The 22,519-nt window shown below is 42.5% G+C and overlaps 1 protein-coding gene across 1 annotated transcript in view; it reads right to left on the bottom strand.

The window, feature by feature from the left end:
* The window catches only part of LOC139411649 (proprotein convertase subtilisin/kexin type 6-like), a 93,530-nt gene extending 75,425 nt beyond the window's left edge, over positions 1 to 18,105 (bottom strand). The window contains exons 1-6 of the mRNA XM_071158257.1: positions 17,320 to 18,105; positions 14,995 to 15,099; positions 10,809 to 10,934; positions 9,151 to 9,294; positions 7,787 to 7,863; positions 3,581 to 3,669 (exon numbers count right to left, since the gene is read on the bottom strand). Coding sequence (XP_071014358.1) covers positions 3,581 to 3,669; positions 7,787 to 7,863; positions 9,151 to 9,294; positions 10,809 to 10,934; positions 14,995 to 15,099; positions 17,320 to 17,556 — 778 coding nt within the window. The 5' untranslated portion in view covers positions 17,557 to 18,105. The remainder of the gene's footprint in view (positions 1 to 3,580; positions 3,670 to 7,786; positions 7,864 to 9,150; positions 9,295 to 10,808; positions 10,935 to 14,994; positions 15,100 to 17,319) is intronic.
* Positions 18,106 to 22,519: the final 4,414 nt, after the last annotated feature.

Genomic DNA, 22,519 nt, shown 5'->3' with positions numbered 1-22,519 from the left:
GAGAGAGCGAGAGACAGAGAGAGAGAGTACAAATACACTGACTTGAAGCAGATGAGGAAAATCAGAGAGGAGGGATTAATGAAAAGGGACAGGGTCCACAGAGGGCAAACCAACAGTTCTACTGAGTAAGATGAGTGTTGGAGAAATATAATGTAGTTTAGCCTAACTTAAAACCTAAAAGGGTTTTAGCCATCACAATATTGCATGGCAGGCAAGCCCATGCATCAATAACTGGTTTGTGTAAATTATATAATCTAGAGCCCATCTAGAACCTAGAACCCTAGAAGTTAGAACCATACCATTCACTACACTATAGTACTGTAAAGACTACTGGTACCATTCACTACACTATAGTAATGTAAAGGCTACTGGTACCATTCACTACACTATAGTACTGTAAAGACTACTTGTACCATTCACTACACTATAGTACTGTAAAGACTACTTGTACCATTCACTACACTACAGTACTGTAAAGACTACTGATTCCATTCACTACACTATAGTACTGTAAAGACTACTGGTACCATTCACTACACTATAGTACTGTAAAGGCTACTGGTACCATTCACTACACTATAGTACTGTAAAGGCTACTGGTACCATTCATTACACTATAGTACTGTAAAGGCTACTGGTACCATTCACTACACTACAGTACTGTAAAGACTACTGGTACCATTCACTACACTATAGTACTGTAAAGGCTACTGGTACCATTCACTACACTATAGTACTGTAAAGGCTACTTGCACCATTCACTACACTATAGTACTGTAAAGGCTACTTGTACCATTCACTACACTATAGTACTGTAAAGGCTACTGGTACCATTCACTACAATATAGTACTGTAAAGGCTACTGGTACCATTCACTACACTATAGTACTGTAAAGGCTACTGGTACCATTCACTACACTATAGTACTGTAAAGACTACGTGTACCATTCACTACACTATAGTACTGTAAAGACTACTGGTACCATTCACTACACTATAGTACTGTAAAGGCTACTTGTATCATTCACTATACTATAGTACTGTAAAGGATACTTGTACCATTCACTACACTATAGTACTGTAAAGACTACTGGTCCCATTCACTACACTATAGTACTGTAAAGGCTACTGGTACCATTCACTACACTATAGTACTGTAAAGGCTACTGGTACCATTCACTACACTATAGTACTGTAAAGGCTACTGGTACCATTCATTACACTATAGTACTGTAAAGGCTACTGGTACCATTCACTACACTACAGTACTGTAAAGACTACTGGTACCATTCACTACACTATAGTACTGTACAGGCTACTGGTACCATTCACTACACTATAGTACTGTAAAGGCTACTTGCACCATTCACTACACTATAGTACTGTAAAGGCTACTTGTACCATTCACTACACTATAGTACTGTAAAGGCTACTGGTACCATTCACTACAATATAGTACTGTAAAGGCTACTGGTACCATTCACTACACTATAGTACTGTAAAGGCTACTGGTACCATTCACTACACTACAGTACTGTAAAGACTACTGGTACCATTCACTACAATATAGTACTGTAAAGGCTACTGGTACCATTCACTACACTATAGTACTGTAAAGGCTACTTGTACCATTCATTACACTATAGCACTGTAAAGGCTACTTGTACCATTCACTACACTATAGTACTGTAAAGACTACTTGTACCATTCACTACACTATAGTACTGTAAAGACTACGTGTACCATTCACTACACTATAGTACTGTAAAGACTACTGGTACCATTCACTACACTATAGTACTGTAAAGGATACTTGTACCATTCACTATACTATAGTACTGTAAAGGCTACTGGTACCATTCACTACACTACAGTACTGTAAAGACTACTGGTACCATTCACTACACTATAGTACTGTAAAGGCTACTGGTACCATTCACTACACTATAGTACTGTAAAGGCTACTTGTACCATTCATTACACTATAGCACTGTAAAGGCTACTTGTACCATTCACTACACTATAGTACTGTAAAGACTACTTGTACCATTCACTACACTATAGTACTGTAAAGACTACGTGTACCATTCACTACACTATAGTACTGTAAAGACTACTGGTACCATTCACTACACTATAGTACTGTAAAGGATACTTGTACCATTCACTATACTATAGTACTGTAAAGGCTACTTGTACCATTCACTATACTATAGTACTGTAAAGGCTACTTGTACCATTCACTACATTATAGTACTGTAAAGACTACTTGTACCCTTCACTACACTATAGTACTGTAAAGGCTACTTGTACCATTCACTACACTATAGTACTGTAAAGGCTACTTGTACCATTCACTATACTATAGTACTGTAAAGGCTACTTGTACCATTCACTATACTATAGTACTGTAAATGCTACTTGTACCATTCACTACACTATAGTACTGTAAAGACTACTTGTACCCTTCACTACACTATAGTACTGTAAAGGCTACTGGTACCATTCACTACACTATAGTACTGTAAAGGCTACTTGTACCATTCACTACACTATAGTACTGTAAATACTACTTGTACCATTCACTACACTATAGTACTGTAAAGGCTATGTGTACCATTCACTACACTATAGTACTGTAAAGGCTACTGGTACCATTCACTACACTATAGTACTGTAAAGGCTACTGGTACCATTCACTACACTATAGTACTGTAAAGGCTACTGGTACCAGTCACTACACTATAGTACTGCAAAGGCTACTTGCACCATTCACTAACTATAGTACTGTAAAGGCTACTTGCACCATTCACTAACTATAGTACTCTAAAGGCTACTTGCACCATTCACTAACTATAGTACTGTAAAGGCTACTTGCACCATTCACTACACTATAGTACTGCAAAGACTACTTGCACCATTCACTACACTATAGTACTGTACAGGCTACTGGTACCATTCACTACACTATAGTACTGTAAAGGCTACTTGTACCATTCCAGACATCTGCAGATGAGAGAGAGGGTTATAAAGAGATGAAATAGAGAAAGAGAGAGAAATATGTTTAAAACGAGAGAGGGATCAATGGGGTGAGAGAAGAAAGAGAGAGGGAGATAGAGAGATGGATGAATGGAAAAAGAGAGAGAGAGAAAGACAAAGAGAGAGGGAGATAGAGAGATGGATGAATGGAAAAAGAGAGAGAGAGAAAGACAAAGAGAGAGGGAGATAGAGAGATGGATGAATGGAAAAAGAGAGAGGGAGAAAGACAAAAATGCCTGCGCTTTCAGCACAGCTGCAGAGAAGACAAGACAGTGGGAGGGGACGTGAGATTCTGTCCTTTGATTAAAAACACTCGACATTTGACATCACAGAAACCGCGCCGGGATTAATGCCTTGTGAACGCATGAATGTCCACAACTTAGCGCTGCAAGCTAGAGAAACATTCTTATTACACCTCTCACACACACTTTTTACACAGAGCAGGACAAGTCAAGGTTAATCTGGTGCACACGTGCAGAATAATTCTGTCTGAGAGGAGAGGAGAGGAGAGGAGAGGAGAGGAGAGGAGAGGATACTATACCTCCAATGCGTGCATTGTATGCAATTCCCACAATGCAGTGGGAGTTATTGGCCACAGCTGCAACCTCACCGGCACACCGCGTCCCATGTCTGGAGAGAAAAAGAACCGAGGAGAGATGGAGCAAGAAGAGGAACGTTTTTCATCAGTATGGCTAGTATTAGCCCAGGAGAACTACATGATGGAATGCTGTCATACAGAAACTCATTCCAATGTAAATGAATGTTATCTTATGGTAGTGCTGGCACATACATCTACCTTATCTAAAATGGCTCCAATCAAATAAATCCTATTTATAAAGCAGTTGTCACAAAGTGATTTTGCAGTAACCGTGCCTCGACCAAACAACAATCACAAGCAGAAGCACAGGGAACAATTCCCTACAAGGAAGAAACTTTACTACACTCTTAGAAAAAAAGGTGCTATATAAAAACCTAGAATGGTTCTTTGGCTGTTCCCATAAGAGAACCCTTTGAAGAACCCTTTTTGGTTCCAGGTAGAACCCTTTTGGGTTTCATGTAAAACCCTTCCCACAGAGGGTTCTACATGGAACCTAAAAGGGTTCTCCAATGGGAACATCCAAAGAACCCTTTTGGAACCCTTTTTTCTAATAGTGTACCAGGACCCAGGCTCAGAAGGGTCCGTCCTTTTCGAGGCTGTCCAGGGTAATACCGTCACTAAACATAAGGACTAGTAAAGGACTGAAAGAGTTGAAGGTCTATACTAAGCATTTCATCTCCCACTCTTCATTTACATATCACACAAACAGAAGGGATCAGTCCACCTCTGGAATGAAGTAAAGGTTATCCTCTCTTCACAGGCTCAGCAGGTGGTGGAGGAGTGAATATTCAACACCTGACACTCTTCCTCATTCCCTTCTTTTCTCTCTCTCTCTCTCTCTTTCTCCTTCCCTACGCTCTTTATCACAGCATGTTAACACACCTGATAGGAGTCTACAGCACCAAGGGACCGACGGCTACTGGATAATGACTGTTTCACCAGCTAGAGACATGAAAAACCTCTTACTTCACCTCTTCACAAAAACAAACCAGACTCACCAAATAGATGTTTTAAAGAGAAATTAGATGAGAAAATATTGAGATGAAAAAATGATTGAGAAGAGAAAAGATGAGATGAGAAAATGTTGTGAAGTTTTAAGTAAGGAAGTGACAAAGACGTTATCGTACTGAATACAGAGATCTACTGAAACTGTAAAAGGTGAATTTCAGCCTTCAACTGAGATGTGGAATTAGTGAGAGCGTGATGGAGAGAAACAGATAAAGAGAGGAGAACTACAAGGAGTGTTGTTCCAGTCCTTTCTCCCGAGAAAGCGAGAACTGAGGTGAGTACGTGGACCAGTATGCTGTTCACTCCCCTGCAGTGCAGCTGGTCGCCTTGTTTGAAAATGTATGTGTGGCCAAACATGGTGGATTACAAAACATGGTGTCACATCGCCTCCTGTTAGGCCACGCAGTAATGAGTTTAAGAGGAGAGAGATCAGGCCTGTATACCAATGCACACACACACACACACACAACACACACACACACACACACACACACACACACACACACACACACACACACACACACACACACACACACACACACAAACACACACACACACACACACACACACACACACACACACACACACACACACACACACACACACACACACACACACACACACACACTAATCTCACCCCAGTCCAGGTGCATCCAGGGAACTCATCTCACCAAGGCTGGGTGACAGAGAAACGACATGAATGGCTTTCTCTTTAATAGTTTTTTTCCCTCTCCCCCTGATCCCAATTACGTTTCCCTCTACAGCCAGGGGTGAATTACACTATACAGAGAGAGAGATGTGAAGGGGAGAGAGATGGAGGAGAACATCAATAAAGACCTTTTGGGTTTGTTTGCTTGTCAACAAGACTCCAGATTAATTTGATTGCTTGGTGAAGTTTGTGTTGTGACAGAAATGCCTTCAGTGCAGCAATAAGAAACATGATGATAGCAACTGAATACACAACAGGATATGATGTGTGACTAGTCTGTCTGGTCTGGAGTCTGTTTCTAACTAGTCTATCTGGTCTGGAGTCAGTTTATAACCATAGATGAGACATTTGTCTAACTGAATACACAACAGGATATGATGTGTGACTAGTCTGTCTGGTCTGGAGTCTGTTTCTAACCATAGATGAGACGTTTGTCTAACTGAATACACAACAGGATATGATGAGTGACTAGTCTATCTGGTCTGGAGTCAGTTTATAACCATAGATGAGACATGTGTGTAACTGAATACACAACAGGATATGATGAGTGACTAGTCTATCTAGTCTGGAGTCAGTTTATAACCATAGATGAGACATTTGTGTAACTGAATAAGTAACTCTCAAACTGAATACACAACAGGATATGATCAGAGTGACTAGAATACACAACAGGATATGATGATGACTAGTCTGGTTTATAACAATAGTCATGTGTGTTATAACCATAGATGAGACATGTGTGTAACTGAATACACAACAGGATATGATGAGTGACTAGTCTATCTGGTCTGGAGTCAGTTTATAACCATAGATGAGACATGTGTGTAACTGAATACACAACAGGATATGATGAGTGACTAGTCTATCTGGTCTGGAGTCAGTTTATAACCATAGATGAGACATGTGTGTAACTGAATACGTATAATAGAATAAAGTAGGTCACAAATCAGGTCAAACTATTTCATAGCAAGTTGCTCAAATCGTCACCAATGGAATGTTGGATGTTCCAGTGGGACAAGTATGATAAAAACAACACGAGGTTCAATGACAAATAAAACAGTGGTGCACTGCAGCTGGGGGACACATTTCAAGGCCATCACATTTTCCTGTCACATTTCAAGGCCATCACATGTTCCTGTCACATTTCAAGGCCATCACATTTTCCTGTCATATTTCAAGGCCATCACATTTTCCTGTCACATTTCAAGGCCATCACATTTTCCTGTCACATTTCAAGGCCATCACATTTTCCTGTCACATTTCAAGGCCATCACATTTTCCTGTCACATTTCAAGGCCATCACATTTTCCTGTCATATTTCAAGGCCATCACATTTTCCTGTCACATTTCAAGGCCATCACAATTTCCTGTCACATTTCAAGGCCATCACATTTTCCTGTCACATTTCAAAGTTGTCTTTGTGTGCTGTTTATATTCATTAGCCAGCCTGTAGACCTCAGACAGAGAGAGAGAGAGACCCTACAAGGCAGCATATGTACACCCAGCCACATCCACCAGAGATGAAAGTCAAAGTGTTTCATTAAAGTACCATATTAATAATGATGTACATTAAAACAGTGCATGAGTCATTTAGGTCACATCAGAAGCGTGGTGTAGGGAAGTGTGACATCAATAGCCCAAGGGATGGGTTGATGGAGAGATGGAGGGATGGAGGAAAAGAGTGATAAAGGTACATAGTAAAGGTACATTGGGATAGATGGAAGGAAATATGGAGGAATAGAAGGATGGAGGACTGGAGGTACGTGGGGATGGGGAACGGGGAATAGAAAGGGGTGCAAGTAATGGAGGGGTGAGTGGAAAGAGTGAATGGAAGGATGGATAAGGAGAGGGGAAGAAGGAATGGAAGGATGGATAAGGAGAGGGGAAGAGGGAATGGAAGGATGGATAAGGAGAGAAGAGGGAATGGAAGGATGGATAAGGAGAGGGGAAGAGGGAATGGAAGGATGGATGGAAGGATGGATAAGGAGAGGGGAAGAGGGAATGGAAGGATGGATAAGGATAAGGAGAGGGGAAGAGGGAATGGAAGGATGGATAAGGATAAGGAGAGGGGAAGAGGGAATGGAAGGATGGATAAGGATAAGGAGAGGGGAAGAGCGAATGGAAGGATGGATAAGGATAAGGAGAGGGGAAGAGGGAATGGAAGGATGGATAAGGATAAGGAGGGGGGAAGAGGGAATGGAAGGATGGATAAGGATAAGGAGAGGGGAAGAGGGAATATAAGGATGGATGGATAGGTGAAGAGGGAATAGAGTGATGGATGATGGATAGAGGGACAGGGGAATAAATACATGAGGAATATAAGGATGGATGGATAGGTGAAGGAATGAAGTGATGACGTAGAAGGACGGAGAGGGAGGGAATAAATGAAGGATAGAGGGATAGGATGGGGACTGAAGGATGTTTGCTCTCACTTGTTCTCGTTGCTAGAATCATAACGAGGAGTTGGATCATGGTCGTTCCCGTTGATATCATAACTCGCCAGCTGGTCCTGGAGAGAGAGAGACAGAGACAGAGGGACAGAGACAGAGGGACAGAGAGACAGATAAAGAGAGACAGAGAGACAGAGAGACAGAGACAGAGGGACAGAGAGACAGAGACAGAGACAGAGGGACAGAGAGACAGAGAGACGGAGAGACAGAGACAGAGGGACAGAGAGAGAGAGACAGAGAGACAGAGAGACAGACAGAGGGACAGAGAGACAGAGAGACAGACAGAGAAAGAGACAGTGACAGACACAGAGAGACAGAGACAGAGGGACAGGGAGACAGAGAGGCAGAGACAGATGGACAGAGAGAGAGAGACAGAGAGACAGAGAGACAGACAGAGGGACAGAGAGACAGAGAGACAGACAGAGAGAGAGACAGAGACAGAGACAGAGGGACAGAGAGACAGAGACAGAGAGACAGAGAGACAGACAGAGGGACAGAGAGACAGAGAGACAGACAGAGAGAGAGACAGAGACAGAGGGACAGAGAGACAGAGGGACAGAGAGACAGAGACAGAGGGACAGAGACAGAGGGACAGAGAGACAGAGACAGAGGGACAGAGAGACAGATAGAAGGAGAAAACAAAGCATGTCTTGCTCACTGAAGGATATAAAACAGAAAAGGAAATATATTGCCATGGTTTTTCCGCATTTCAGTCATATCTCATCTCGTGCGCTATTAAAGAACCAGAGACAGATTGGAACCAACACCGGCCATAATTTAGAGACGTAATCCAATGTGTCAGGCACAGAAATGAAATGTGTCCGACAAAGGTGGTGTGTTGTTATGGCCTCAACAAATACTAGCAGTGTGGGTGTCTTGTTTCTGTGGACGTACCCTTTCTGTTCAAACTGTTCTGGCCGGGTATTTTCTTTTCACATTGTCCTTTCCAGCAACTACGGTGGTGGTGGTGGACGTTCTGTTATTTTCTGTGTTATATTCTGTACACATCTTTATTCATATCCATTAGGGATGGGCACTGATAGCAGTTGTCATTTTTCATTTGACTGCGACATCATTTTGGAATATATAAACACTTTACTTTACTGTAGCCCTTTCAAAACATAAAAATAACTCCCCATTCAGTTCCCACTGGGCAAAACACAACCCAAAACACAACCCAAAACACAACCCAAAACACAACCCAAAACACAACCCAAAACACAACCCAAACAAAATGCAAATGTATCCAATGAGTTCAGAGTCACAAGCTTGATGTAGTCATTGTGTGCTAGGAATATGTGAACAAAACTTTTGACTATGTGAAGAGACCCCAATAGTATACTTACATAGTTCTGTGCCAGGTCAGGGTGGTTCCTCTCGATGCCGTCGTCCAGGATGGTGACCACCACGTTCTTGCCCGTGTAGCCTCTCTGCCACGCTGCCAGAATGTTCATCTCTGACCGACAGCGATTGTTCTTGTCTGTACAGTGCTGAGGAAGAGGACCACAGAGGACACACACAATGTTAATAGGAAACAGAGGAGTGGTCAGACTGGGGTCCTAGGTTAATCAGTACGTATATCTGTCATGTCAACCGATGTGTCACTGACAACCTTAAAAATGACAAATAAGTTACCTTTATTCAACAGCGATGGCTTGGTTGTCCTTGAGTTTGTCATTTTTTTATCTTTGCATCCCACTTCCTAATTTGAATGTGGGGACATTGAAGAGCAAATTTTGTTCCCCTCAGATGAGTGAAACTGTCTGGCAGGATACTAGGGTCGTGTTAAATAGGTACAAAAGGTTTCAAAACAGAATTCATCTGGGAGGTACTACCAGATATTGTCCAATAGGAACACAGATTTTCATTTTCTGTTGCAAAACATTTTGATAAGGTGTGCCCTTCTGAACTCACCCAGCATTAGGATGATGTGAGACAAACATGACCCTGAGTATAAATTCTCCATCCATTATCGTCTCTCTATATGTTATATCACCCAATCCCCTCCAAAAGATCTGGGTTCACATAATGTGTTTTCTTTCAAATACTTTAACAGTGCTTGATTTAGCTTGTCTGGCACAATGGAACAGAATAGTCCAACAAGTGTCAACTCTTCCCATCTGGCATTCCAGGCAGGCTTAATCTATCAAATGCTCAAAGTATTTAAGAGAACCAGGTCTGGATCCAAACCCAGTATCACAACCCAGCACTTCCCCTACATTTACCCAGCCCACGTTTCTTAAAGAGCATTAGGATTCTGCCCCTTGACTCCTATTTTTAGTATGCATGTTAAACACTCGCCCCAACAGACTCTGGCATGAGATATAGGATAAAGAGATATACAACGTAAGCTCTGTGGGAGAGAAACCATTATAGGCCATCTGTCTGTTTAAAAATGTCTTCTCCCACGGAATGCCAAAGCGGAGGCCCATCCCCAGCATAGGCAACAGTTCCATTCTTGCCATGTAGTGCACATTCAGGTAGTGAATCATTTTGCCCACATCCATCGCCTCTATAGCATCTAATCCATCCTAACCCCAGATTTACCCTGAGCCCTGAGAAGTTCGGACACTTCTCCCGAGTAGACAACAGAACTGCAGGCTCTGGACAATTTCACACTTGAGTTCCGACCCAAAGCTCTTATCGTCAACCTGGTTTAATTACTAAAAGACGACCGGACCATAGCCGCAGAGATGCATTAGCTCAAGGCAGTTTGTATTAGACTCGTGTGGTGACAAAAACATGTTCAGGGAATAGTGGTGCACCTTAAACAGGGGGATCCATGGTGTCAAGGAGAAGTGAGGGCACTCGTTTGGGTTCGTCCAAAATGGCACTCTATTCCCTAGATAATGCACTACTTTTGACCAGGGCCGAGTAAAGTTTTCCACTGCGTGCCCTAATGAATATGACCCTGATTTTTATTTATTCCTTGATTCAATTATTTCAAGTACTACTACATATATGACTCCAGTGAGGATAGATGGTAGATATGTAGTGTACTTACAATATACCACATGTTGGACCATTTGGGGTCGTTGAAGTGGACGAAGTTGGGGTCAGGGCTTCTGGTGTCGCTTTTGATGTATCTCTTTACTCTCTGCTTCACTAGCTGCTGTTGGACCCAGTCAACCTAAAAAGACATCACACACACACACACACACACACACACACACACACACACACACACACACACACACACACACACACACACAGTAGAGAGACCATAGGGACACTGTGGCTTGCATGGATGGATATGGGTTTTACACACATTAACAAACAAACACGTTTGTCGATTTGCAAATTGGAATGAATGACTACTTATCTGTCCCAAATGGAACCCTGTTTGCTATGTAGAGCACTACTTTTAACCAAGGCGCATAGGGCTCCTGTCAAAGGTATTGCACTACATAGGGAACAGGGGGCATTTGGGAGCCATCCTATCTATTCTTAATCCATGTGATAAACATATTGAAATACAAATTCACAAAGCACCCTGCATACGTACACACTCTGTTTACGTGCAGTGCGGTCCCAATTCAAAGACGTGTTTTAATTGCATGTGGTGTCTGCATGCTCCGATTCAGTGCATGCCTTCATAGCAGTCTCAAACCATTGCATATTAGGAGTTAATTGTACACAATGGGCCCGTTTCCCAGACACAGATTAAGCCTGGCCATAGACTTAAAAGCATGCTCAATGGAGAATATCAATTGAAATAGCTTTAAACTCCAGGACTAGGTTTAATCTGTATCCGGGAAACCTGTCCTATCTTATTAACTACTGTATATAGCCTACTGTAGTAGGCCAGTGGTTGTGGTGAGAGGCCCAGAAACCATATAGATGACGTGTTTAGATTTCTCTTCTTGATAAGTTATGTTGTGACAGTGGTTGGTGGTGAAATCACACAGGCTGGGGGGGGGGACAGCAAATCAGAGGCCTGACAGAGGTAAAATTGGTTTCTAGGCATCAGCCCCAACCTTTCATTTAAACACACAGGGCTTAGAGCGTGATATGATCAGGATGAGCTCTGTCGAGGAGCTCCAGACTTTGGGCTTTGGCTTTTATTACTCTTGAGATCCTGCCTGTCTGAGTGAGATAATCTCAGGGAGAAGGCCAGAGGAGAGGCTCCCCAAACAGCTGCAACTTTTATTCTTAAAGCTGCCTGTAGGCTATAAGTGGAGGGTGGTAGGAGGCCTCCAGTAATACCTGATGGGCCTGATGTGATACAGGTGATGGGTACATGTATCTATGTATCTATCCAAGTGTATCTGTCTCGAGGTTCTGATAGGATTTTGATTGGATTGCCTTCTCTTGGTCCCTGTGTGTGTGTGTGTGTGTGTGTGTGTGTGTGTGTGTGTGTGTGTGTGTGTGTGTGTGTGTGTGTGTGTGTGTGTGTGTGTGTGTGTGTGTGTGTGTGTGTGTGTGTGTGTGTGTGTGTGTGTGTGTGTGTGTGTGTATGTGTATGTGTGTGTGTGTGTGTGTGTGTGTGTGTGTGTGCGTGTGTGCATGTGTGTGTGCGCATGCGCATGCGTGTGCGTGTGCGTGTGTGTGTGTGTGTGTGTGTGTGCGTGTCAGTCTCTCTGCTTATGTTTCATCCAGACAGAGTAAATGGTGAGATCTGGGCATGCAGGGAGAGAGACACTTGAGTGGAAAAATGGTCTGTCAACTATCACTATGTTAGGTATGTTAAAGACCCAACTCTGTGTGCGGGCTGCGTCTGTAAAACAGCTGGGCTGAAGTGGTCGGAAGAACAGAGGTACAAGACTTTCTGGCGACAAATGGGATTTTAACTCCTAACCATTACCGTATCCATAACACTAGTTCAACCCTTGCGCCAGTCTTAGAAGACGGACTCAATATTTCCCACTTCTTGTTTGGATTTCTTCTCAGGTCTTTGCCTGCCATATGAGTTCTGTTATAGTCACAGACATCTTTCAAACAGTTATAGAAACTTCAGAGTGTTTTCTATCCAATGCTAATAATAATATGCATATATTAGCAACTGGGACTGAGGAGCAGGCAGTTTACTCTGTGCACCTCTGGGCACCTTTCATCCAAGCTACTCAATACTGCCCCTGCAGCCATAAGAAGTTAAGGATTCCAACTTTAAAGGGAAATTCCACTTCAAATATGAAGTTTTGCTCTTTACCATTAAATATTTCATCTGTCTGCCACATTTCTAACCCAGAGACATGAGTCAAAATCTGTAGCAGAGCACAAGAGCTGATGATGTCACAGGCTTCCATGCCCCAGTAGGCTCCTGCTACAGAAGCAAATATCAACAGCTGTCTTAGAGAATCAACAACAGCCAAGCTAAGTGGAAAATCATGTACATTTGAATTTCGAGGGAACTATCCCTAAGCTCATGTGTTTGCTCATCTTTTGTGACTAACGTTATACTGTTGTGACTATGTATTTGCCAGTGGATGCTGGTGGGAGTAGCTATAGGAGGACGACCTCATTGTAATGGCAAGAACAGAATAATTGGAACGGAGTCAAACATGTGGTTTCCATATGTTTGATGTGTGTGATACCGTTGCATTGATTCCTCCTATAGCTCATCCCACCAGCCTCCTCTGGTACTTGCTCATCTGTTGCTCCCGGGTTGCTGAAAGTGATAACAGACCCTGGCCGTGACCCCACTCTCCGAAGGTGTCTCAGGTGGAGTTAGGATATGCAAAAAACACATTTACAATTCACACATACATATTAATAGACTTGTACACGTTTTTCACTACTACAATTATCTGGGGACTTGCTGGCTTTGGCTGGAAAGGGCTGGGTTTTGATGAATTACCAAGTTGTGGGTGTGTCAAGGCTTGGCCCCTCACTGGCCAATCAGAATGTGCTCCATGGCTAAACTTGTGGTTGCTTCAAGTTGTGTATTTATTATCTTTTATGTCTTGCCTTGGAATCAAGTCCAATGCCAATATTTGTCCGTTATAGTTAGTTAAATGGCTTACAGATACGAAATAACAACATGTACACCTATCTATTCCATCTTTGCTAAATAGATGAACTTGAACCCATTTGCAGTCAGCATTGTTCTAAGTAATGGCATGGCTTCAATAGAATTCACACTGATATAGGGACTAGGTCTACAGCAAATTGCATTATAGCTGAGCATGGACATGCAAAACATTGTCAATAAGCAAGATGAAATGTATTATTGATAAGGCCTAAAAAGAGAATGAAACAACAAAAGACACAACTTTTTTAAAATAGGCTATGTCACACTTACAGGCACCAACATTTCTTCCCTTGGGCATATAATATTAAAACAACGCAGACTATGGAGGGGTTTACACAAAAGCTAAACGGGACCTGCATGGCTAAAATAATGTGGGCCTGCCTACAATGCAGACATAAAAAGAGAATGTCAGCTCACCGTTTTACTCCTCTCAAACTTTACATTTTAATAAAGCTTTGGTGATTAAGATTTATCTCCAAGTGGTCTCGGGAGCCAAACCCTTTATCGACAGTCTTGACTACTTTGCGATTGATTTGGGCAGAAAAAAAGCCTTAATTGAGAGGAGGCTATGCTTGGTTTTAAAGCAAATGAAAGAAAATGGGGAAAAGCACGTTTTTTGTGTTTCTAAATAGGAAGTATTCAGACTCCAAAAGCACATCAGGCTCCTCTTGTTCCATGTTCATATGGACAGTGTGCGTCACGGCTGGATAGGCTGTGTTTCTAAATAGGAAGTATTCAGACTCCAAAAGCACATCAGGCTCCTCTTGTTCCATGTTCATATGGACAGTGTGCGTCACGGCTGGATAGGCTGTGTTTCTAAATAGGAAGTATTCAGACTCCAAAAGCACATCAGGCTCCTCTTGTTCCATGTTCATATGGACAGTGTGCGTCACGGCTGGATAGGCTGTGTTTCTGCTGTCAATATTAATGTCATAACCATCTACGTTACTGCTGAAACCAGCTTTAGGTCGGTCTTAAATATCCCTACCAGCACTGCCTGAAATTAGCACTTTGGATCATGTTTTTAAGGACACACCTCAAATATTTCCAACCCCTCCATCTGAGCACAAGTGTGCTGATGTTTGACAGGTAAATTGCCGAACCTGGTGTTAGGGCTGGAAAATGCAAATGCACCAGTTTTCACATGACGAAAATAGACCACTATGTGAAAATTCTAGGTTAGGATTCACCCCAAGTAACTACCAAGTAGATGTCTCACCCTTGGGTCCATCTGGATGAAGGAGTGAGCGCCCCTAGTGGAGAAAGCTGCTCTGCGCACCACTCTGCTGTGGTGGAAATGGTAATGGTCCTCCAGACTCCCGATCTGGACAGCAACAACATGAAAACAAACAGTAGGGTTGCAGCGAGAAGAAGAAGAAGAAGAAAAATAAAATACACTACAATCTTTACAGTATACATACAAATGATCATGGTGGGCAGCAGACAGGGTAACGCCAGCTTAAATCTGCATTCTACAGTAAAGTGAGATATAGAGTATGCAGTGAAGTGATCAAATATAATTGTATTGTATGTTACTGTCTGTACATCAATGCAAATCGATATACAGTACATGATATTGGTTATCTAAGGATTACCTAAGACCAAACAGCCTACATTGTTCTGAGAAAAAACATGTTTGCACCGGTATCCAACAATGCGAAGTTTGTGAACACATACAGATGTAGGATCTTAATGTGAGCCAGTTTACTACAGCAGGAAAATAATCCTGCAGCAACGGGACAAGTTCATTATTATGTGGATTAGAATTCATGGACATTTTTGTAGGGGGTTGATACAATTTTTGTAAGGGAAAGTCGAGTCTGAATTTTCAAAGTGGAAATTACAAACTTCAGAAGCCTTTTTAAACCTCAAATAAACAAGGTTTTGTCTCCTGCAACATGGTGATCAACTTAAGATCCTACATTTGTACAGAAGGACTTTTTCTGCTAATGTTGCTTACTCTGAGGAAAATAACCATTTCAGATCCAAAGCACGTGAAGTAATAAATAGGATTTTTTTTTCTCTTGTGACTTTGCACCAAAAATGCGGGCAGGATTCCCAGAGCACATGTGCACTTCTGGCACTGAGGCGCGTTATTATCTGAACCAGGACTTCTTTAACACTCTCTCTCGCTCAACCTTTCGCTACCTCCCTTCATCTCTTTCCCTCTGTCTTGTTCTCACTCATTTGTCATTTCAGCCTCTTTCTCTCTCTGTCTCTTGCTCGATATGTCTCCCCCACTCATTTCAACTCTCTCTTTCCCTCTTTCTCTCACTCTGCTGTTCTCACTCCATTTCTCCCCTCTTTCTCACCCTCTGCCTTTCTCTCTCCCTCTCCATTCAAGTCTGTCAGTTCTTAGGAATTTGGAATGATTGCCTAGATAGCAAGCTGAGTGTACACAGACGCTGCAGATATAAAATGTCACAACATAAAAGGTCAAAGGTCCATTGAATAAACGTAAATTTCAGATGTCACACTTCTCTGAATCATGCAAACACTGTGTCAATCCTTATACCCTGAATAAATGTGTCATCTGTTAGGCTACAGTAGTTATGTGGGCCACGTCCGTACTCCTAAATGACTTGTTATCCTCAGATTCATGTCAATAATCTATAGATTATCTACTGCTTTCTCCCCCATCCACAAGCTTGTCATCTTCACAGTCTGCATGAATTCTGCAAGGGTATCTATCCCCTGTCAGTAAATTCAAATTAAGATCCGTTAGGAAGTTCCATAGGGGGTGAATCCCAATGGGAGACAATACTAAAATGTCAAGACCACATGATCATTTATTGCTGTTTATAGCATGTGGTCAACTTCAATAAGAAGGCTGCAACAGAAGCCATGCTGTGGGACACTCCTCTTAAAAATAATCTGGATAATCACTGCTTTACCCCCTGGGAAGGATTGTAAAGGCCTATTATGGCTAAAACAAGAGCAGAACAAATCCACTATTATAATTAAGTAAACCCATTCCAGTCATATATAACATCCTTAAAGTGAAAACATCAATAGTGTACCAAGTTGGAATGTAGTCCTTTTCAAATTTGGGAAATGAAAATGACCCAATATTACAAATTTGAGCACTTCCTTTTTTGGCACAGCGCCATTTCCAATGTTGATCATCGTGCACAAGCCTATTGTAGTCTACAACACGTTGTATAGTTACAGCGTCATGTTTAGTCTCGTTGTATATGGACAGTGCAACGTGACCATTGCCCATAAGTGAACGGCCTGAAAAGAATGTACTTCAGTGGCGCTGGTGCGTTTGTGTTGCCAACTGAAAATCGCTCTGTAACTCCGAAAGCTGTACATTTGGCGCTGGGGTTCAGGTGCTTGCCAGACACGGATAATAATCGCACACGTCACTTTTCTTTGATTCCTCTATGAATGTCTCTGCATTATGATCGACAAATAGCCAGCCTACTGTATCGAAGTTCAGCAGCTGAACTCGACAAAACATTAGACTATTGATCCGCAAAGCAGAAAGAGGGAATCATAACAGGTCGCGCTGCACAAAATAAAAACACGGTAATGGTCTTACCTGTCCATAATTATTATAACCATATTTAGCAGCAAGTTTATCCGCTTCTTCTTGTCCCCCTGCAATACGCACTGCCCAGTGATTTGTATAAACGTTCCGAGGGGCCAGCGACTGACATATTTCTAAAGTTGATAATATGAAAATAAAAAATATACACATTTTGGTGTCCGAAACTTGTCCTACAACATCAGCTCTAGAATAAGGGATAAAACACATCTCTACAAATATAACACGCATGGACGCTCAAATGAGTCAGTCGTCAATCCAACTCCATCAGAAAAGGCATGCAGTTTGTCATAAATCCATCATGTCCGAGCGAAATTTACAGCCGGGTTGGGTTGACTGATATTTAATTCCTTAAAAAGTGTAAAATATGAACCTCAGGCGCCAACCCTTATCCCGCGCTAGCGCTCCTCTACGTGTACGCACAGCCACCAATAGAGAATGCCATTCATGCCAAGCCTATAGCAGCGGGACGCACTGGTAAAGAGCCCGTCTGTGCGAACATCAAAGCCTCACTCATAGGGGATCGGTAGTAGCCCACGCCTCTCCAACCTGCGCTATAATAGCAGCACGTTGCTCTGAAGAGTCAATGCGCTACTGAACAATGGCATAATTCCTCTGCCTTTGGCTGCTGCAACAATATGATAATGAATTATTCAATAAACTACCCCAAAGTCCAATTATCTTAGAGGAATAAAGAAAATATTTATACACTTGTCATCTGACTGTCAAGTAGGCCCTGTCTCTTGAAAACAGTTATGTTGATAGAAGCCATTGGAGAGTGAAGAATGAATAACGGTTGAATAATACAACATCCTGTCTATTTGTCAAGACTGCTGCTCTGCCATAGGCATACTGTATGGAAACATAAGATAGTAATTGCAATCAATCATTGCAATCACTCTGATTGTGTGTCTCTATACAGCATGACAAACACAAACACACAAACACACACTTTTTACCACACATGTACACACATGTACACACACACACACACACACACACACACACACACACACACACACACACACACACACACACACACACACACACACACACACACACACACACACACACACACACACACACACACACACACACACACACACACACACACATACACACAGTGTTCTATGTAGAGATTAGTAATGCTCCATGTAGGGAATAAAGGACCTTTTGAGACACATCCTATATAGATTACAGTGGTGGCATTGTCCCCTTTTCTAATTTAAAACAACGTTTGGGATTAGAGCACATCAAACACCCACAGTTTTTAAATTGGGCTTTTTTTCTCTCGCTTTCAACGAAAAATAGCTCATAAAAAAATAATTGCAGCCAGATTTTGGGGGGGATATTTACAATGCTGATATGAGAATAGTCATTATTAACATCTTTACCAAGGCCATCTGTTCTCACTCTGGAGTTAGCATAGAAGACCAGAACATTTCCATTCCCAAACCTCTGAGGGTGAATCATACCTGCGTCCCAAATGGCACCCTATTCTCTACATAGGGCTCTACTTTGACCAAATATACATGCACTATATAGGGAATAGGGTGCCATTTGGGATTTAGGATGCAGTCATCCTAAATTAATCACAATATTTGTTGCTGATTGCCACTAACTGTTCTGGCTTTGACTGAATCTGAATGCTGTTAAGGTTCTGATGTGACCAAACTTGGACCTCCCCTTATGGTACCGAGGTAAACGTCATGTTCTAAGAATGCCTGTGGGATAACGTTTCGCTGAAACCCTAAAAGGGACCTGATGGGAACATCGTCTAATGTCCTTAGGACGTTCCCTGTTTGCGTGTGGGGGGGGGGGGGGGGGGGGACTTTACAAACTATGGGGCAATAGAAAATGTCAATATTAACGCTAATTGTATCGTGAGACCCCATTGCACAGGTACTGTAGACCTATAAGAGAGAAACCCAAACAAACAAAAAAAACACTCAGCGAAGGTGGTGTAACAGTATAACTTTAGACCGTCCCCTCGCCCATACCTGGGCGCGAACCAGGGACCCTCTGCACACATCAACAGTCACCCACGAAGAATCGTTACCCATCGCTCCACAAAAGCCGCGGCCCTTGCAGAGCAAGGGGAACTACTACTTCAAGGTCTCAGAGCAAGTGACGTCACCGATTGAAATGCTATTTAGCGAGCATCGCTAACTAAGCTAGCCGTTTCACATCCGTTACATTGGCAACCTTACCCTCACCCACGCTCACAACCTTGGCGTTATCCTGGACTCCTCCCTCTCCTTCGACCACCCCATCAGACAGACTGTCAAATCCTTATCCTTCCGCCTCTGTAACATTACTAAGGACTCCCGTCCTGAAACCCTCATCCATGCATTCATCTCCTCTCGACTCGACAATTTCAACTCATTCCTCTCCGCCATCAACTCAAGTTCCCTCCATAAACTCCAAATGGTTCAGAACTCTGCAGCCAGACTCCTCATACATACTAAGTTCTGGCAGCACGTCACCCCCGTCTTCCGTGAACTCCACTGGCTCCCGGTCTCCGCATGCAACGAATACAAGATCCTCTTCCTGACCTACGAAGCTCTCCACTACCTTGCCCCCGCTGACCTCTCTGACCTTCTTCCCTACCAACCCACATGATCACCCCGTTCTACCACAGCAGGCCACCTTGTTGTCCCCAGGTCCAAAGTCCAGAGCTTCAGCAACAGGGACTTCTCCGGGGCTAAACCCAACCTCTGGAACTCCCTCCAGCCATCTGTGAGTCTATCGCCATTTTTCCGTCCCCACTTCACCACGTCTCCGCCCTAACCCCCCTAAGATGATGCTGTTGATTATTGTTTAAAACTTTAACAGGGATGGACCAGGTGTGCTTGTAATAACAGGCCTGTCAACATCACATGTTCACTTTTTTATGTGACATTCGGGCTCTTTAAGTGGTTTTGATTGTTCCTCACTGTGCCTGTAGACCACAAACATCGCATATGGAAGCATAGAAGATCCCTCCCACTTATGAAGAGGAAGTTGAGGTATTGTCACATGATTCACCATTACTCTTTTACAGTGTGTACAGAATATTAGACATACAGTGAAGAACTGTTGCTGTGGTTTCGAGTCTTGATTCACAACAGGACAATTCAGCATTGGGTTCTGTTTTATTGGGTGTTATAAACAGATTCCGTTTATAAGCTGCTGATGATTGTTCTGGTGGGTGAGACTGGAGCAGGGAAGAGTGCAACTGGAAACACCATCCTGGGGAGAGAGGCATTTCAAGTGTATTTCTCTACAGAGTCTGTGACCACAGTATCAGAAACATAGTGGCGAGGCGGATGAGAGGGATGTTCATGTGACTGACACAGTGGGACTCTGATACACCTCAGTCATTAAAGGAAATGAAAAGTGACATAGGAAATTGGATCAAATTGTCAGTCCCAGAACCCCATGCGTTTCTTCTGGTGATTGGCGTTGGGAAACACACAGCGGAGATGCCGGATGCAGTGAAGTGGATCCAGAAGAACTTTGGAAAAGAGGCCTCACACCACACTGTAATAATATTCACTAGAGTGGATCAGCTGGAAGGAAAAGCAGTGGAGGTGTTTCTTTAAGAGGGCAAGGAGCCTCTGACACTCCTTTAGGTGATGATGATAGATCTCATGTCTTCAATAATAAAGCCAGAGATGGCCAGACACAGGTGACAGAGCTGCTAAGGAAGATAGAGGAGAATAATGGACAGCACTACCCCAATAAGTTGGGTCCATTTTGTGTGATTTGTATTTTTTTTGTACATAATGTTTCCACCATCATTTCCTATGACTCATTGTTTATTTGTTATTATTACTACATGCTATTACTTTGCTATTATTTATATCTCTCTGTTTTGTTGGGAAGAGCACATAAGGAAGCATTTCACTGTTAGTCTACAACTGTTGTTCACAAGGCACGTGCATTTTACCAATCTCTTATCCAGAGCAACTAAGTTTAAGTGACTTGCTCAAGAGCACATTGATAGATTTTTCACCTAGTTAGTTCAGGATTTGAACCAGCAACCTTTCAGTTGCTGGCCCAACGCACTTTACCACTAGGCTACCTGATGAATACAATCTGATTTGATGTACCAGGAGGCTCAAAGAAAGTCCTGAGAGGATGAGATTAAAGAAAGTGGTTGAAAAAATGTCTGTAGTCGCTGCAGTAGGAGCAGGAACGAGTGGCTTGTGCCTTGGCACCTGCAGAAATACTAGCAGGAGGACTTGTCACAGCAGGAGTGGTGGGAGGAGCTGGCATCCTAATGGCTAGTTATATCCATACGTAAGAGCTTTTTCAAAAGAACTGGGTTTGGAATGCAGAAAGCTGAAACTCCAGTAAAAGTTGACATCCGCAATGAGATTTTATTTCTCCAACAGCAGGAGCCCAAAAAGGCAACTTCTTGAAATCCACTTAGAGGGGTGGACCAATAGCCAGAAAGATGCTGTGAGAAAAGTGGAGGTGTCCTAGCATCCGGGGGGCTGCTGGTTTAAGATACTATCCACTGCTATTGTGCCCTTGAGCAAGACACTTCACACCCAAAACAGCTCTAGGGGTTCTACACTCAGCTGTTTCTCTTAACGTGTGTCCTCAGCAGAAGACAAAGGAAACATGTCAAACAAATGGACAATATATTCTATTCTATTGACTTTGTGCTTTTTAAGTTAACATGTTATTTTCTACATTGTAATAACAAATCTAAATTGTTTTACGAAACAAGTGAAAAAAGTGAATTCACAGCAAACATTACCGAATCTATTTTGCCACATATGAAGTGCGTATTATTCCCATGGCATGCAATCACCTTGTTCTATGAGTATGTTCCCTGATTACAGACAAATACAGAGACGGATGGCGCCAGTCACTTTCCTCTCTCACACCTGATGTCACAGACTTTGTACAAATACAAAGAGAATAAATAGTGTTTCCCTGTTTTTGTCAGAGTGAAAGCTGTAGCAACAGATTCACCTTCTGTGAATGTTTACAAACCCTCCAGGAACTACGGACAATATACAATAGTGTTTCCCTGTTTTTGTCAGAGTGAAAGCTGTAGCAACAGATTCACCTTCTGTGAATGTTTACAAACCCTCCAGGAACTACGGACAATATACAATAGTGTTTCCCTGTTTTTGTCAGAGTGAAAGCTGTAGCAACAGATTCACCTTCTGTGAATGTTTACAAACCCTCCAGGAAC

This window comes from Oncorhynchus clarkii, chromosome 6 (genome assembly GCF_045791955.1).
Source record: "Oncorhynchus clarkii lewisi isolate Uvic-CL-2024 chromosome 6, UVic_Ocla_1.0, whole genome shotgun sequence".
Lineage (NCBI taxonomy): Eukaryota > Metazoa > Chordata > Actinopteri > Salmoniformes > Salmonidae > Oncorhynchus > Oncorhynchus clarkii.
The sequence above is the reverse complement of the archived record's forward strand: the minus strand, read 5'-3'. Positions and strand labels throughout refer to the sequence as shown.